Source organism: Acomys minous (genome assembly GCF_964271855.1).
Source record: "Acomys minous genome assembly, chromosome: 3".
In the NCBI taxonomy this organism is placed as follows: Eukaryota; Metazoa; Chordata; class Mammalia; order Rodentia; family Muridae; genus Acomys; species Acomys minous.
Window position 1 is genome coordinate 142,711,612 of NC_140485.1, and position 17,925 is coordinate 142,729,536.

General features: G+C 47.0%; 1 protein-coding gene across 3 annotated transcripts in view; it reads right to left on the minus strand.

Annotated features, from left to right (window-relative positions):
* Positions 1–4,245: 4,245 nt before the first annotated feature.
* Positions 4,246–17,925, minus strand: part of CEP43 (centrosomal protein 43) — a 30,533-nt gene continuing 16,853 nt past the window's right edge. For 2 of the 3 annotated variants that reach the window (XM_084775427.1, XM_084775429.1), the window contains 6 exons: positions 17,598–17,821; positions 15,179–15,291; positions 13,480–13,548; positions 9,955–9,994; positions 9,195–9,291; positions 4,246–6,185 (listed from right to left, as the gene is read on the minus strand). In XM_084775427.1, the coding sequence (XP_084631553.1) occupies positions 6,111–6,185; positions 9,195–9,291; positions 9,955–9,994; positions 13,480–13,548; positions 15,179–15,291; positions 17,598–17,821 (618 nt within the window). In that variant the 3' untranslated portion in view covers positions 4,246–6,110. The remainder of the gene's footprint in view (positions 6,186–9,194; positions 9,292–9,954; positions 9,995–13,479; positions 13,549–15,178; positions 15,292–17,597; positions 17,822–17,925) is intronic. The other variant, XM_084775428.1, reaches the window with a different exon arrangement.

Here is a 17,925-nt window from a genome sequence, read left to right on the forward strand (position 1 = left end):
CATGCCTACAGGCACAGGACAAGAATGGCTGCATTGTCACCAGACAATATGGACTTTAAAACAAAGTAACTAGCCAGGCAGGGTGGCAATTCCAGCATTTAGTTGTGGGCTGTAAATCTGAAGCCAGCCTGGTCTACATTGTGAATCCTAGGTTTTAAAAACTGCTTCTGACGGATGGGAAACTGCGATGCTGGCACTGAATGACAGAGACCCACTGATGGGCATGTCATTCAGTGCCAGGTGGGTCTCTGTAATGCTTACATTCATGCTGTTGCTCCATTCCCTGCTAATCCCCGTGCTTTTTCCCCCTTTGGTGGCCCTCTGCTTACTCCATGGGATCCAAGGAGCAGTCAGTCATAGATCACATAATCCAGGAACATCTTTCTGGAAGATGCTTGCCTCTTCCCTGCCTGTCTCCATCATCTCTCAGCTGAGCTTCATTCAGTACGGCGGGTAGCCCTTGTCTGCACCCCGTCTTCTCAGGCTCTTATCCATCGCAGACTGAGCTAGGCAGGACGCCAAGTTTCAGGCACAGGATAGAGGGCCTGAAGGGAACTAGAGCAGGCAGGAGTGCTCACAGAACTTCCAATGGAGGCTGACGACTACCTGCACACCTGAACATATAGGTGGCTGGCTGGGCACCATCCAGGGAGGGTTCATCCTTGGGTGACTCGGCTCTGTGCATCACAGACCATGCCTGGGGCATTAGAGCCTTAAGGTGGGGGAAAGACTGGCAAGGCCAAGGTGTACGTGAGATGGGAGGGCAGGGTCCTGCAGCCAGAATACAGTGCAGCCAGCCCAGGCAAAACATACTTGGTCCAGGACCTAGGTCACAAAGACGAAAGCCTCAGCTCACATAAGAGGTGAGAAGGAAGAGAAAGAAGGGGTGTTGCCTGGCAGTGATCATCTCCAGAGAGCTATTTGGCTTTAGAAACCAGTGAGCAGGAGCTGTGGGCGGTAAGGCAGAGGACCCACGATGAACTGCAGGCTGCTGACGTGTGTTGCCGGGAGAACAGAGGCTGGCGTTAGAGGAAGGTGGATATGGTTGCTTGTGGCTACGTATGAAATAACCAAGCTAAGCAGCTGAGAGGGACAGAGCTCTGCACCTGTGATGGCAGGCAGGCTCAGGCAACCAAGGAAGACTGCAGCTACATCCTGATGCTGTGACAGCAAAGCTCAAGGCTGGTCATGCAGACGTGAGAAAAGAAAGTTAATTAGTGGCCAGCGAGACACCTTCCAGGTGGATGGTGGCAAACCGGCAAGGGCTTACGGTAGCAGACAGTTGATGTGGGCAGTTGACATGGCACAAGGCAGAGATGGGCAGAGGGGTTTCAACCACCTTAACTGGGTGGGCAGCACACAAACAGTGCATGACCATGACCCCGTTGGGACCTCCACTAGCTTAGTCTCAAAGTAATGACCTCAGCTTTTGTCTAGTTTTGGCTATGGTCCGATAAGACCCCCAGATAAAGAAGTTAATGTCTTTTTCCTCTTGAAAACCCTTCCCATTTCTGGAGAGTTTCTCTCACTTTTTAATTTTTCATGTAATTCTTAGTAAAACTTGCCTCCATTTTGTATATGCACGAAAGTGTCCATGTCTTCTTTACCAGCAGGAGATAAAGGACTTATGAGCCATTAGCTGCAGAGCCATCTTTGGCACCCTAGATCTTTTGAGTCAAGAACAACTGTGCCAAGAGAGGTCTTTCCCACTCAAAAACTCAAGCATCATCAGGTCCTAGCACAAGCCAACAGTAATGGTCAACATGCCCACTGACACCTTCAATCACATAAAGCATGTGCAACACACATGCTTCCCTGAGGTGCTGGGAAGTCAAACAGGAAACTCATTAACACTGAGTGTGTAAGAGACCAGATCAAGCTCCCAGCTGAGACCCAGAAACTAAGGTCATCTTGGCTACGCACCCTCCTGCCAGCGTGGACTCAGCCCATTTCCCAACAAGAAGGGCAGGCCTGCAGGAAACAAACCTCATCTGCACAGCTGAGGTGCAGGCAGGCACACATGGACAGCACAGCCTTCTAGAGCCTGCTGGGGAACCTTAGGATGTGCCCCCCTCTGCCTGGAAGTGGTGTCTGCCCTGCAGGATTACAGTGTAACTTTGCTGGAGGGAGACTGCCCAGCCTCTCCAGAACCAAGGCTGCCAGTGTAAGCTACATCCACCAGCTGTCTTCCCGGCAACCAGCTCCTTTGCAGGACTCTGCCCAGTGAGTTCCCCATGTGACTGCCTTTTTATAAATGGAATCCTTTGAATTCATCTGTAAGTCCATGAGTAAGGTTGTAATGCATCTTGTTAGTCCAAGCCTTTCAACTCTGAATCTTAACCCAATGATTTAAAATCCAGATTCACTTGAGAGCCAGGTACAATGGTTGCACCCACAGCCCCAGACACTTAAGAGGCTGGCAGGACTGATAAACCCAACCCAAGCAACACTGCAGGAACCCATGTAAAAAGGGGGAACAGAAAACAAAAGACAAAACCCACAGGGTTGGCAAGACGGCTCAGCAGTTAAGAGCTCTGCCAGAGGACCTGGGTTCAAGTCCCAGGACCTACATGATGGCTCATAACCACCTTTAACTCTACTCCAGGAGGATCCAAGGCCACCACCACCTGACTCCGGTGGGCACTATGCACATCTGCCTGGCCAGACACTTACAAAGCACCCGCGTGTTTTAACTCACCCATTCTTCTTTCACAGCAATGGGTTTTATAGGCAGAAAATGTCCTCTCAATCTAACTAGCTGGACAGGTTTGTCTTCATCCTCTGTACTTCATCCCCCACTAACACTTTCCAGTGACGGGGCCCAGCAGCACGGCCTGTTAGTGCACACAGCAGAGAACCAACTATGGGGACCTCTTTCTAGTGCAGTGCCCAGGGCTCGGCCTGCACCCCTCCTTCCAGAGGTGCTGCTCCTCTCCTGCTTGTCCCTGTCTAAGGGGTCCAGAGGCCTGGGGATGCTCTGCTTCTCCTCGTGCCATGAGAGGACATCTTCATGTGAGGGGAAAACTCCACCTGTGCTTGAGTCTGAGAGACCATGAGCTTCCAGAATCAGACCTGCACCTAATGACCCCATCTGCAGACGTCAAGCTGGCAAGGACACTATCCCAACTGGAGTCCTGGGCTGCGAAGGAGCCTGCGTGGCCACCACGCAGCCCTTGCCTTCTGCAGTACTTAAAAATCCTCTTACAACACCAAAATCCATTTATGAAATTCACACTAGGGTCCACATGCTGTTCTAGGAAAATTCATTTTTAGCAAAGTTCCTGCTCTTTTGGAGCTTTCAGATACCACACAAGGACACGGACCACTCCAGAACGTGAGTGTTGTGTGGCTACTTCCCCCCAATCCAAACACTCCTTCCTGTAGGGTGAAGACAGGCTCATATGCGGAGGAAGCCTGGAAACTCAGCAAGTTTACAGCTACAAATCCAGCGTCAGTCCTATCCCCAAGGCTAGATACGCAGTGCACAGCTGCCAGGGAGGACTCCCTTCAGCAGAGCTGCCCCAAGGTGCTTAGGACGCTCTGGGCATAAGTGGTCATGCGTGTTGGTGTGGGCCCCAGTCAACTGACTAGTTCACCATGCTACACTTGAACAGTGTCTTCGGTATCCTATCTAGGATGAATTAATTACATTTGCTCTCCCACAACAAAGAGATAAATAAAACACAAGGTTAATGTCGCAGTAGAGATGGGCACCTACTCTAGTGTGCTGTGTTCTCTGAAAACCAGTCTGTGTGGCTCTGAGGAGCCATTTCAGACAAGGAAAGGTGATACAAGCAACTTGAGGAGCTGTGGGGTGCAGAAGCTGCATGGCCTGCAGTGCTCCGCTCCAGGACAGCAGGAATCAGGCAGCAGCAGCATCTGCACTGTGAGCCACTGCTGCTGTATGTAACATGAGGGGCAGGAGGGTGCTCATCAAAATGAAATGGCACAGTACTATTACAAATCAAAGTCTTGTTAACATTTTTATTGTTGTTGTTTTTTGGTTTTTCAATACAGGGTTTCTCTGTGTAGCCCTGGTTGTCGTGGACTCACTTTGTAGCCCAGGCTGGCCTCGAACTCATAGCAATCTACCTGCCTCTGCCTCCCAAGTGCTGGGATTAAAGGTGTGCACCACCACCACCCAGCTGGTTAGCATTAAAGACAAACAAACAAACAAACAAAAACACCAAAAACAAAAAACAAAACAACCCCAAAAAACAACAACAAAAATAATCCACTATAAAATACAGGCTTACCACTGGCCAACATTTTAATTCACATTAAAAAGACACATTTTACATGCAGAATCTGTCATTTCACACACTAAGGCTTAGTAGGACAACAACATCTGAGCAAGGAATGCAGTGGAAACAACTTCCTCTCTTGAGTCTCAGCACTCAGAATTACTCAACACCTGTATGCAGTGCTGACCACAAAGCTCAAGTGGACTTTTCTCTCCAGCCTCTCCAGTGTTACCAAAAGGTCAGTCACTGGGCAACAGAAAGCGACACATTGCACATCTGACTGCTGCAAAGTCTTCACCCTGCCATGCTCAAGGTCAGTCCATTCGCTTGCAGTGCCTACCAGATATTAAACCATGTGTGTTCCAGGCTCCAGAGGCTTTTACAAAACACTGAAGAGAGGATGCAGGCCATGCGGTCTCGAGCAAGCAGACAGCACCATGTTGGGGCAGACTGAGGACATAAATACACGGGGGCTTCCAGGCCATTTGGCCCATGTTCTGTCCTACTTCCTCTTGATGATTATAGCTCAGTTTCACTTAAGTTTTCAGTGCCGGAGAGCCTGACTCTTCACTGCATTTTCATGCCCCTGTGCTCACGGCTGGTGACTGTCACTGCGCTACTCAGGCAACTATGGACTCACAGTGGCATCGATGCAGCTCACTCAACATGGATGATTTCCAATCTCTCTTTTTTATTAATAAAGGCAACTTCCCTGCCCCCCCACCCCCACCCCCAGACAGGGTCTCTCTGTGTTAGCCTTGGCTGTCCTGGACTCGCAATAAAGGCAACTTTTAATAGTCATAATTGAAATAAAATGCATCTAAGTTTCACACGCTCCCAAGTTTTAGGTATGAGTGTGCATGCATTGGGCTGAGTTTCCTACTTCACATTTTAAATACTTTAGCATTACAAATGTCAGTGGCCTACATCCCTGCAGCACTACATACAACAGCGTAAATTAAACCTGTCAGAAATTCTACTATTGGCTCTATTTTTAAAGGACTACAACGCAATTATGTACAGTATACAAAGTTTGTCAAACTGAATATACATGGTCTTAGGCCATTACTACTATTTCATTCCAATTTGGATTTAAATATAATCAACTTACAGATCTGAAGTACAAGCACTGCTTACTGGTTTCAGATGCATTTTGGTAATGCTTGAAAGCATCTTTAGAAGTAATAAATTAAGACTGTAATGAAGTAATCTATGTCTACTGAAGCTTACAGACAGCAGGAAGAACATGACCTTAAAAGTAACTGTTATTGACAAGTCTATGAATTAAGAGTCCTAACCATTTCTAGTTTAAAACAAGCAAAACTAATAGCACAGAGTACTTTAATATAACCGTAATGGTCTAACAAACCTTCCAAATGGAAGGAAATACAAAATAAAAATTCGTATATGCAAGTTAACTTGTACTGATACTCTTGGGCATCACGGATTTCCCAGGGCAGCTCAGCAGCCCTAGGCTGACCCACCTGGCACACACTCAGGGTCAGGGCTCAGAGACCCTGCAGCAGCCACAGACACACAGTGGCACAGACGATGGCGGTACTGATCCCTCTTTATTCTCTTCAGCACTGATGTTTCAGGGATTCTCTTCCTATTGAGCCTGACTACAGACAATCTCCCTGGAGATATGCAGCTAAACCACATTAAGAATATTAAATCTCCTAGGCATGGGCTCATACAGGAAGTATTTTGTTTACTAAACTGAAAAGTTAACTTTTAAAAATATCTGCAGTCTTTTTGAAATGCAAGGCAGCAGCAGGAGCGGGCACTCTGTCGAGAGCGACTGCTGAGGAGAACGGAGCCCACAGGTCCTCTGTCCTCTGTTGACTCAACACTTCTCTTTCCTGTCTACGCCACATCTTCCAGGTAATCAGCAACATCACTGAGCTGGGAAACAGTCAGGTCTTGTGTGAGGTCATCGAGCTTTGTTGTCCAAGAGAAAGAGCAAAATCAGTATAAATAAAGACTGAATCAATCTGTATATTGTTATAACTTAAACATATAATTTATAAATATACAATTTATAAAAATATGATTCATTGCTAATCCCAGCACTTGGGAGGCAGAGGTAGGCGAATCACTGAGTTCAAGGCCAGCCTGGTCTACAAAGTGAGTCCAGGACAGCCAAGACCACACAGAGAAACCCTGTCTCGAAAACCCAAAATAGTAATAATAAAATAATTGAAAACTATGATTTATCCTCTGTAGCCTGTTTGGAGGGGCCAGCTCTGGACTAGAGATGGCTTGCTGGGGAACAGGGATACTAAGTGAGAACAAGTTTCTTCTCCAGACTTTATAACACTCACTCTTAAATCTGTTCACCTGCCTCTTGACATCTTATTTTGTTATTTCTTTGGATACAAGGAAATATTAGAAATAAAATCCTTTTAAATAAATCACCTTCTTTCCCTCTTCTTGGTCAAGCAGCAGTCTTGGTACACAAAGAAAATTATTTTAATTATTGTAAGGAGCCTTAATTAAAGTTGTTATATATATATATATATATATATATATATATATATACACACACACACATATATATATGTATATATATGTATATATATATATATATATTTTGTGTGTGTGTTGTTGTTGTTGTTTTGTTTTGTTTTGTTTTTTGAGACAAGGTCTCTTTGTGGAGCCCTGGCTGTCCTAGACTCACTTTGTAGACCAGGCTGGCCTCGAACTCACAGCGATCCGCCTGCCTCTGCCTCCCAAGTGCTGGGATTAAAGGCGTGCACCACCACCACCCGGCAAAGTTGTTATATTTTTTAAAAAGAAAATCAGAAAAGCCCACACGCTGCAAAATAGATAACACTGATACTTTGGATCTGTATTTTTTTTTAACTCATTATTAAATAATGAACTCAATGTATTCCTTTTTTTTTTTTTTTTGGCAAAACAACTGAATACTGTATTAATGCTAATTTTAGACTAGAAGAAAGAGTGGGTAAAAGCTATGGATAAAAAGTGATCTTTCATAATCTACTGTAGATATCAGTGGAATTCTCATTTCTTCCCCTCACTGCCCCTCCCGCCCCCACTCAGCGCTACCTACTGCTGGGGACCAAACCCAAGGTCTCGTGCTCACTACACAAGTGCTCTCCTGCTGAGCTAGCCTCCTTATGGCTGTTTGGAAATCTCTGATACTCCAGGAAGATGGGTCAGCAGCTGACCTCCAACATGAACTCTATCACAAACGCTCAACAAACAACCCTCAGGACAGTCTTTGATAAGACTCAAATTGTATCCTGATCTCTAATGGATGACAAATGGTGAAAAGGTAAGAGAAGAGCCAAATCTTTGCTTACATACCGGGGTAGTAATTAAGATGATTTCTCACCTGCTGTCATTTAAATATTAATATTTTCTCCTTAGAAGAAAGTGAGATGAAGCTGGACATGGTGGCACACACCTTTAATACCAGCACTTGGGAGGCAGAGACAGGTGGATTTCTATGAGTTCCAGAACAGCCAAAGTCTCTACTCAAAAAACAAACAACAACAAAGATGCACTGATGAGAGACTCACGCTTCCTTATGACGCCCAGCATCTGAAGGAGACTTGGCTCAAGCCTGAGGCCTGCCTGCGCTGCAGCGTGCTCAAGCCTGAGGCCTGCCTGCGCTGCAGCATGCTCGAGCCTGAGGCCTGCCTGCGCTGCAGCGTGCTCAAGCCTGAGGCCTGCCTGCGCTGCACTGTGCTCAAGCCTGAGGCCTGCCTGCGCTGCACTGTGCTCGAGCCTGAGGCCTGCCTGCGCTGCACTGTGCTCAAGCCTGAGGCCTGCCTGCGCTGCACTGTGCTCGAGCCTGAGGCCTGCCTGCGCTGCACTGTGCTCAAGCCTGAGAACTGCCTGTGCTGCAGCGTGCCCGAGCCTGAGGCCTGCCTGCGCTGCACTGTGCTCAAGCCTGAGAACTGCCTGTGCTGCACTGTGCTCAAGCCTGAGAACTGCCTGCGCTGCAGCATGCTCGAGCCTGAGGCCTGCCTGCGCTGCAGCATGCTCGAGCCTGAGGCCTGCCTGCGCTGCACTGTGCTCAAGCCTGAGGCCTGCCTGCGCTGCACTGTGCTCAAGCCTGAGAACTGCCTGTGCTGCAGCGTGCTCAAGCCTGAGGCCTGCCTGCGCTGCAGCGTGCTCGAGCCTGAGACCTGCCTGTGCTGCAGCGTGCCCGAGCCTGAGGCCTGCCTGCGCTGCAGCGTGCTCGAGCCTGAGGCCTGCCTGTGCTGCAGCGTGCTCGAGCCTGAGGCCTGCCTGCGCTGCAGCGTGCCAAAGGTTAGCCTAGGACTTAGAGTAGGACTCTAGCTCCAAAAAATCCATACTAGAAAACAAAGAAATCTAAGACATTAAAAGTAACATAAACCCCAATTTCTCTTACTCGTTTTAAATACAGCTTTTCTTGAAGGCCTTCTCCTCATGTGATGGCTACCCTGTGACACAAAAGGCAGAGCCCATCTGTGCTGTGAACAGAGACGCCACGGCTCACCCCTTCTCTGTTGTGTGGAAAGCTCCAATGTGGACCTTAAGAATGCATGCATTCCTGGCTGTCTCCTCAAAACAAGGCGTTTCCTTCTGCTCTCCTGCCTCCTGCAGTTCTGCCCTGGCTTGGGCAGCCTGAGATGCCAGAAGCCCCACAGACACGACCTCTCCTCTCCTTTGGACTCCTGATCCCCACTCAGCCCACCCCACCCCCTTTTTTTCCCCCAAGGCAGGGTTTCTTTCTGTAATGGCCCTGGCTGTCCTGGACTCACTGTGTAGACCAGGCTGGCCTCATAGAGATCCACCTGCCTCTGCCTCCCCAAGTGCTGGGATTACGGGGTGCGCCACTGCGCCAAGCGCTTTTTGTAATTCTCAACCATCTGTACTAGTCCTATAAACTTACGGAGCCTCACAGCAAGTGAACAAACAGGCAGCCACACCACAGCCGTGCTAGCACCTTACTTTATCGCTGGTGTTGACATCGTCTACTCCCACAGAAAGGTCTTCCTCGATCTCTTCACCAATGCTTAGCTCACTTTTCTCTGAGCGATGGCTAGCACTAATTTTGAGAGGGGGGAAAGGAAGAGGAAATCTGAAGCATATTATTGCTTAAATTTGAGAAATGTTTAATCCTATAAGTAACATATAAAAAGAACATTAAACATCAATTTCAGTGGCAATCACACAGAAAGCATGGGCTTCTTCAAATGTCATTCACCACATGCCATTCTTATGTGTAAGTAGAAATCTCTAAAGATAACTTTCAAAATTCCCAAGCATGCAATCAAATTTTTTCTAATTATATTTATACAGAAATTACGTTCATCTTAGTAGGCAGTTCATACAGGAAAGCTCCCTCAAGCAGAATGTTACGTGGTGTCAGGCGCAGGAAGGCACTTGTCTAAGTCACACCAGAATGCTCAGCACAGGGACAGAGGGCACGAGGCAGTGAGCCTCAGGATAAGCGCCTGACTTGGTTTCAAGAGACAGGCGCACCCCTTTATCTTCTTCTTTCCAACACCCCAACACAACACACATGCTCATCTGTATTGTGATATAAGATGAAGAAGTCACTCCAAAATATAATTTTGGATTAACTATCTTTCTGTACTTTCAATCTACATGAAAAAGAAAATTAAATACAAAGTAAACCCTAATGTAATTTTGTCATACCTATATTTAGAAAGTAAAGATTACATATTCACTTCAAAGTTTTTCTTACCTATTAAAATCATCAACATAGTCTTCATCTTCTCCAGTCCCTGGCAATCAGTTTAAGAAAAGAAATATGTTATTATTCACTTATAGAAAAATACTAATTTTAAATAAGCATGCTTCCTGCTAAAGCAATTCATTATTGAATGATATTACTTCATGAAAACATATGTACCAAAACAGTATTTAAAATAGTTTTAGACCTTTAAATTTTATATCCATGAGTATTTTTGCCTGTATGTATGTATGCACATGTGCCATGTGTGTGCCTGGAGTCCTGGAGAAGAGTCTTGGAGTCCTTGGAACCAGAGTTACAGCAGTGGTGAGCCACCATGTGGGTGCTGAGAAATGAGCCTGGTCAAATGCCAAGAGCTGAGGGGAATGAGGGGTGTGTATGTGTGTGTGTGTGTGTGCGTGCGTGCGTGCGCGCGCGCACATGCGTATGTGGCAATGCTGCAGAATGGAGTGAGAAGCTGACTCTCTGCTGGTGCCCCTGAAGTTAAGCAGAGACAAGCTTCTGGGCTGCACTTCTCTGGAATATGGAGGCCATCTCTGCGTCCAGCCACAAGGCTTCAGGGACTGCGAGAGCTTACGAGGCAGCAGGCAGTGTGTGGTCCTCACAGGGGAGAGGAAGAAAAGGTGGTAACAAACCACAGCCATGGCTGCTTTGCAAGCATCACTATACAAACAATGGTGGCAGCTAATAATGCACTGAAGCTTCTAAGGACCAGTCACTGAGTCCCAACAGAGGAGGAGACCACATCAGGACAGCAGGAGGCTGGAGCTGCAGCCTGCGCCTGTCTGAGCCAGCCACTCCTTCACTTTCTGATACATGTAGTTAGTTCAAACTCAAGACGCTGACTGACTACTGTGCTACCACAGAGGCTCTCTGCCTTCCTAGTTAGCGTGCTCTAGAAGTTTATGTGGTGAAAAGAATACACTTAACAGAGCACATATTAAATCAGTGATTCCTAGCATCTTCCTTTTATCTCTATGACATCTGCCTCAGCCCGAGCCTTTATCCCCGTCACCTAGCCTACCACTTGTTTTTTTCACTCATTCTTTCTTTTGACCAATATAAGCCAATGAGCTAATAAATAGTGGTTTTTATATTTTTTAATAATTAAAAAAATAATCTTTATTTTATGTGTATGCATATTTTGCTTGCAAGTATGTCAGCGTACCACTTGTATGAGTGTTGCCCTTGGAGGCGAGAAGAGGCTATCAGATGCCCTGGAACTGGAGTTATACAGACAGTTGTGAACTGCCATACAATGCTGGGAACTCAACCCAGCTCCAGTGAAAGAGCAGTCAGTGCCTTTTAACCACTGAACCATCTCTCTCCAGCCCATAAATAAATATTTAACAAAAACAAAATAAACACCACAAAATATGTGCGGAGACTACATGGAGCTCGAAAAGCCTGAACTCACCACTCTACTGAATTTGTTACGGTTTACTTCTCTTGCTTTAAACTGTTTGTAAACACGCCATTTGTAAACTTTTGTTTCTACCTTTACTATACAGCATGCACATTTATGTACATGTACAATGTAAAATGATTAGCACAGTAAAGCTTATTAATGCAACAAATGATGCATTTTTTGCTTTAATTTTGTGGTATGAACACTTAAGATCTACTGTCTTAGAAAATTTCAAATACTCAGTATACTATCCTAACTGTAGTCACCACGCTGGGTTTTACTCTCTAGAAGGAGCTGCCTACCTAACATGGTCTCACTGTGTAGCCTGGCTGGCCTCTGTCTCTGTTTCCCAAACAGTAAGATTGAAGGTGTGTGCCACAAGACCACACACCTATTTTTCATTGCCTATTTTTAATTTCTGTCAAACTAAAATAGATTGTGTTCCAAAGCTGTATTTTTAAACTGTTCCTATGAAATCCAATCCCCATTGAAATGATGTATAAATACTGCCCAAGGATACCATAGTGACTGAAGGCTCTGAGTGACACATCAAGATTCCAGAAGCTTCTATCTGTAATACAGAACAGAGCCTTTTTCTCAGGATAAGAATAAAACCAATTTCTTCCTAGGTGAGAGGTGCACATCACTGACATCCTGCTTGAATCCAGTGCCAACTCTATACTCCTCCCAATACCCAGAATCTCGTCGTGCATGCTTCTCACAGAGTGCTGTGGTGCCACTAGACCGGACTACTCATTTCTAGAGAATCTGATCAAGTCATATCTGTGTGCCCTGGACAAATACCCAGATTTCAACCCGAGGTGTGCTCAAATGCCAGCAGAGGTAAAATGAAGCAGGGGCCTGCCACTGTACTCCCTCTAGCAGCCTCCAGTCAGAGCTGACATCTCCAAAGGAGGGTTCTCTGCAACTCTACCTCAGCAGCAGAGCAGGGAACCCACACTCTGAGAACAACAACAAAGGCTCGGCACCAGGTGAACCACCACAGGGTGAAACAGCATGTCAGAAGGAAGGGGACAGAGCAGCTCCTGAGGTGTCACAGTCACGGAAGGGGGCAAAATCTAGAGGTGCTAGGATAAAGTACCCCTGCAGGTGTGACCACACCTCATGGGGAGGAGGCAGGAAGAGCTGGAGTGGGCCCACCTAGCTGGCCAGCAGTCACCAGGACTCAGGCCATGTGTGGAACAAGAGTCTAGGCAGCCTAGACAACGCCTACTCTGCAAATGGCAAGCAAAGTGACACAAAAAGGAAACCAGCATTTGCGGCTCCCTGAGGCAGGTACTTCGATTATAGGTGTGCAGACATGTCTAAATCCTAATTAGTCTTCAAAGTGAGGTAGATGGTACTGGCCCTACTTTACAGAGGAGAAAGAAAGGCACAGTTTACTCCACGTCAGGCCATAGCTGGGATCGTCACACAAACCGCTTTATCCTTCTTCACCTGGGTCCTGTGCACTATTTAGAGTGGCTGGCCAGATCCAGGCGATGTGACCTGCCCCATGACTTGCCCAAGTTCACCAGGTGCACAGTGTACATGGCACTTTCTCCCCAGCCTGCCTGAGAAGCAGTGGTCTAAGACCCTCAGAGGCCAGTGCTCTTAGAGCAGGGCTCTTAATTTAGCATCCCATCATAGCCATAAACGAGACAGGAGATGGCCAAGAGCCCCAGCTGCAGCATTTCCTTATGTGCACACTGGCTACTTACACCTGCTCCAGATAACACAACAGCCACAGTTGCCCTCTCACAAGTCTGAGCCTGCACTAGGCTGACTCCTTGTGGTCTGGATCCTGTCCTCACAGCACCCAGAGTACAGATCTGTCCCCTGAACCAACTTTATCCACGCGCAACTGAAACCTCTCACTTATCACCAGGTCTGGCTGCAGCCTCTTCTGAGGTCTTCCATGAAAGCCCCGGCCACAGGCACTCACCTCCTACAGCCGCAACCCCGCAAGGCAAAGGTCTGTCCAGCTTACTGTTACAGCCGCCCCCCCTGCACTGGCTGACTCCACACAGGCCAACCCTAACACCTGCTGTGTGGAGCGGGACAGCCCTGCACGTGGGCTTCCATCAGGAAGACTGAAATCTAGTTACCAAGTCCAAGTGACCCGATTTTCTCACCGACCAACTTCAGATCCTTCAGGACTGCGCTTCCCCTTTTACCTGTGGACAGAAAGAACACTTGCATCAAAGGAGCTCAGAACAACATTCTCTAAGTTTTCCTTCCGTGGGGCAGCTACACCCCTCAGAGTACAGGAAAACCTAGAAAAAATTACAAATTGTAATCAGTAGAAGGTAGAGTATGTACCATCATTCCCTGGGCATTTATTGGTAAAAGGCAAATCTGTCCATGTGTTATGGACAGAAACCAGATTTTTTTTTTAAAGATTTTATTTATTTTATGTCTATGAGCGCTGTATTTGTATGTACACCTGCAGGCCAGAAGAGGGCATTAGATCTCATTATAGATGGTTGTGAGCCACCATGTGGTTGCTAGGAATTGAACTCAGGACCTCTGGAAGAGCAGGCAGTGCTCTTAACCTCTGAGCCATCTCTCCAGTCTGAGAAACCAGAATTTACTATTCTTTATTAGTTCACAATCATCAAAATAAAACCACACACAAAGGCAACTCTGTGTAGTCCAGCGGGATCTGCTTCAGGAAACTGCTGATGCTCACCACCTGCAGATTCAACACTGAACTGGCTGTGATACGGTGAAGGCCACACATGCTTTTTAAAGACTTGGCAATGTTGTCCCAGGGGTGGGATGGGATGGGATGAGATAGGATGGCATAGGCTGGACAGCCTACACAGTGCTGACAATCTCTTGTCTCTGTGCCATACAAAAAGGCACAGCAGAGGCAAGCCCCTGACAGCAGAATGATTCCTGTAAAAATCACTCTGAGAACTTCTTTAAAGGTCGATGAGACATGCCTTACAGATTACAAATGCCTTGGGATGGGACAGCATCTCACAATCATCCTAAGTTACCAATAATACAAATTAAACTCCACTAGAGATGCCTCACCCACAGCATCACAGTCTAGCAAGCAGCATGCTGCAGCGCACTCGCTGCCTTCCTTAGTGATCACGTGGCTGACCAGCATGATGATACAGCAGAGGGGCATGCATACTGCAGCCAGAGAGGAATCAAGACTAAAATCTCAAGTATGGTTTCTACTGAATGTGCATCATTTCTGTATAAAATTCAATAATTCTAAATCAAGCCATAAACTGTGTACTTATTCTTATAATTATCAATAGTCTAAACTAGTTAAAAGTCAGCTTCCTAAAAATAGTTTAGTAGTATAGAAAAAAAAAAAAAGAACTCAAAATGGTAGAGAATACTGAGTACATTAAAAATGACAACAACAACAAAATATTGTGCAACTGATTAAAATTAGGATTGGTTAATTTTTTTGTTTGGGTTTTGTCAACCTGACATAAGCTAATCTTCCAGGAAGACTAAACAATCAACTGAGGAACAGCCTCCATCAGACTGGCCTGTGAGGTGAGCCTGGGCTATCTTCTTGATTTGCAGCCAGGCCCAGCTCACTGTGCAGGTGGGCCTAGGATACACCAAAAACCAGGCTGAGTGAGCGCCGGGGAGCAGGCCAGCGAGCAGTGTTCCCGTGGCCTCTGCTCCAGTTCCTGCCCTGACTTCTCCTCATGAGGAACTAGAACTGTAAGCTAAAATAACCCTTCTTCCTCAGTTTATTTTTAGTCATGGTTCTACCCCAGCAGCACCACCACAGTTATTTGGAGAAAAAGAACCGAGTATTCCAGCACTTACTCTCATTGTCTGTTAAGGACGGGGCTCCTGCCAGGGAGCTGAGACCGCTCCTTAAGGGGGGTTTGTCAGACAGGGAGGCCAGACTTCCCACTTGCTTCCTAGGTTCACTTCTCCTAAGAGGAAGCAATTGACAGTTAAATGACAATTTCAGGCCTTGTCACTAGTCTTTCACTCTGTACATAAAAAAGCAACTTAAAGAAGATTTATATGCACACAATGGCTGGAAGGAAAAGGGTTTTACAAGGTGCCTAGAGGGCAGTGCAGGCCTCAGGTCCACCGCGGTCAAGGACCCAGACAGGCAGCTTGTCAGTGAAGCTCTAGTGCCCTGCATTGGAAGCTGCTCCCTACCTCTCAAGCCAAGCTGACCTTTGACTCCTGCACCATCTAGGACTTCCTTGAGAAGGCACTCAAGACACCAGTGAGCATTAGGTCTCAAACGTACATACTGTTCAGGAAGCAGCAGGGCCCCTCTAACCTCCAGGAGTGTTCAGTCCACAGCTGCATGCATCCCAGTCAGCTCACGCACAACTCCCCAGGCACTGCCATCAGGGTATACACTGGACACCTCCATTCAGTGGTCTGCAGAGAACCCTATGGCGTTCACCACTGGACTGCACTGCAAGAATTCTTTGTTCTCTTACACTAACCCAGGCATTCCCTTACACACACACACCCTTATACTAACCCCAGGCATTCCCTTACACTTACACACACACACACCCCTCCCATTTTTTTTAGGGGGGGTTCAAGGTTTCTCTGTGAAGCCTTGGCTGTCTTGGACTTGCTTTGTAGATCAGGCTGGGCTCAGACTCCCTGAGTGTAATTTCTCCCCCTTTCAACAGGTTTCTTGGACCCATATGCTGTCTAAGTCTCCACACCTCAATTCTCTGTACCCTTTTACAGCTCACCAGGAATTGTCATTTTAATCCTTTCCTTCCAATACTTCCTGATCTATTTTAACCTTTTTTTAAAAAGAATTTTTATTTATTATTATATATACAGTGCTCTGCCTGCATATACACCTGCAGGCCTGAAGAGGGCGTCAGATCACATTATAGATGCTGTGAGCCACCATGTGGTCACTGGGACTTGAAGTCAGGCCCTCTGGAGGAGCAGTCAGTACCCTTAACCTCTGAGCCATCTCTCCAGCCCCATTTTAACCCTTTTACCAGCCACATTTCCAATCCAACAAACTGTCAGCCAGAGTCACCATTAGCCTCCATGTGGCTAACCTCAGTGGGTGACTTCCAGTAGATGTCACTGCAGCTGCTGCTTCCTGTCCCTCCTGCCCTAGTTCCTCAGCCTCCTTTAGCTGCCTCCTCACCTCACTGAGCTCAAGTGTGCTCGGCCCTTCTTGTCCTCTCCCTACCTACTGATTGGCTTCAAAACTTCCTCTACCCTGATGCATCCCTCACTGCTCTCTCCAGTGCAGGCTATCCCCAGTCTCGCCACAGACTGCACATCCTGCCCATCACCGCCTGGACTCTAACACGTCACCACTCGGAACTCTCGTGTCACCCATCTGACCCAGCTTTCCCCATTTCCACCTCTCACTATGGGCTTTAACCTCCTGATTACTCAAGTTTATAACCTTGAGAACCACCCTGGTTATCACCTGGTTCTTTTGTATTTATCTGCCAATCCATTTGCAATTAACCAGAAACCACCTACTTTCCATCACGTTACCACTCTGCTCCTGAGCAATCAACAGTCTGTAAACCTTGCATGAACTTGGCTCAGCAGCCAGGATCTGCTTGGGCTGCATACTGGGTCAGGACATCAGGGCTTCCAATCCAAAGTCACACGCTTGTGATCAGCTTTTATCACTGCACCCACCTACCTCACACAGCCCTCTCCCCTCTATGGCCACACTGTCTCCCCTTTACACATCCTGCTCCCTCTCCTGGGAGAGATGTGAACCCAAACTCCAAGTGGCTGGCTCTCTTCCTGTGCTGCTGGCTCAGGGGGCACTCCACAAGTAACTGCCCCAACTCCAGCCACCTCTGGTGAGCTCCTGAAGCTGACAAGGGCCTGCACCCACAGTGCTGCCCATCACGCACTGTGTCCACTGTAAGGTTGAGTCTTGCTGACTGCCTGACTCCCTCAGAGGGTCAGCTCCCCGTGGCAGGAGTCAGAACTCACTGCTGCACCCTGAAACAGCTCCTAGACACAGTGGGTCTGATATACAGGCTTATCTGCTGAAATGGCTCATACTTGGTGTCTTCAGTACTCTTGCATTACAACATACTAGGCTTTACTGACCCAAAATCAGATTTATGGATTCAATAATTATAAAGCTATTAGCAGATTATTAGTTTTAAAATAAAAAGTGAAAGCATCTAGAAGTTTTGTCTTTAAACCCCGAGTCACACAACCTGAAGCAGCAGCAGCAGAGCAGCAGCCACCGCCGCCTACTCACCAACCGTAAGTTTTTTCTGGTTTAGGAATGGGATCATCAAAGAAAGAATCTCCTTCCACATCATCTTCGTCTGGACAAAGAGCACTTCTGTCTTTGGCATCTCCAGTGCTGTTTAAGAAGGACGCAATTCTTGTCTCGTGGGCTAGTGAGTGCAGGCTGCTTTTACTCCTGGGCTCCGACAAGGAGACACTTGGCTCACTCTGACTGGTCTCATTGCTGGACTTCTAAAAAGAGAGAGAGGTCCTCTTGGTGACAGAACTTCTAAGATAGTGTAAGCAACAGTCAACACAGGTGTGTGTGTGTAATGTGTGTGTGTGTGGTGTGTGTG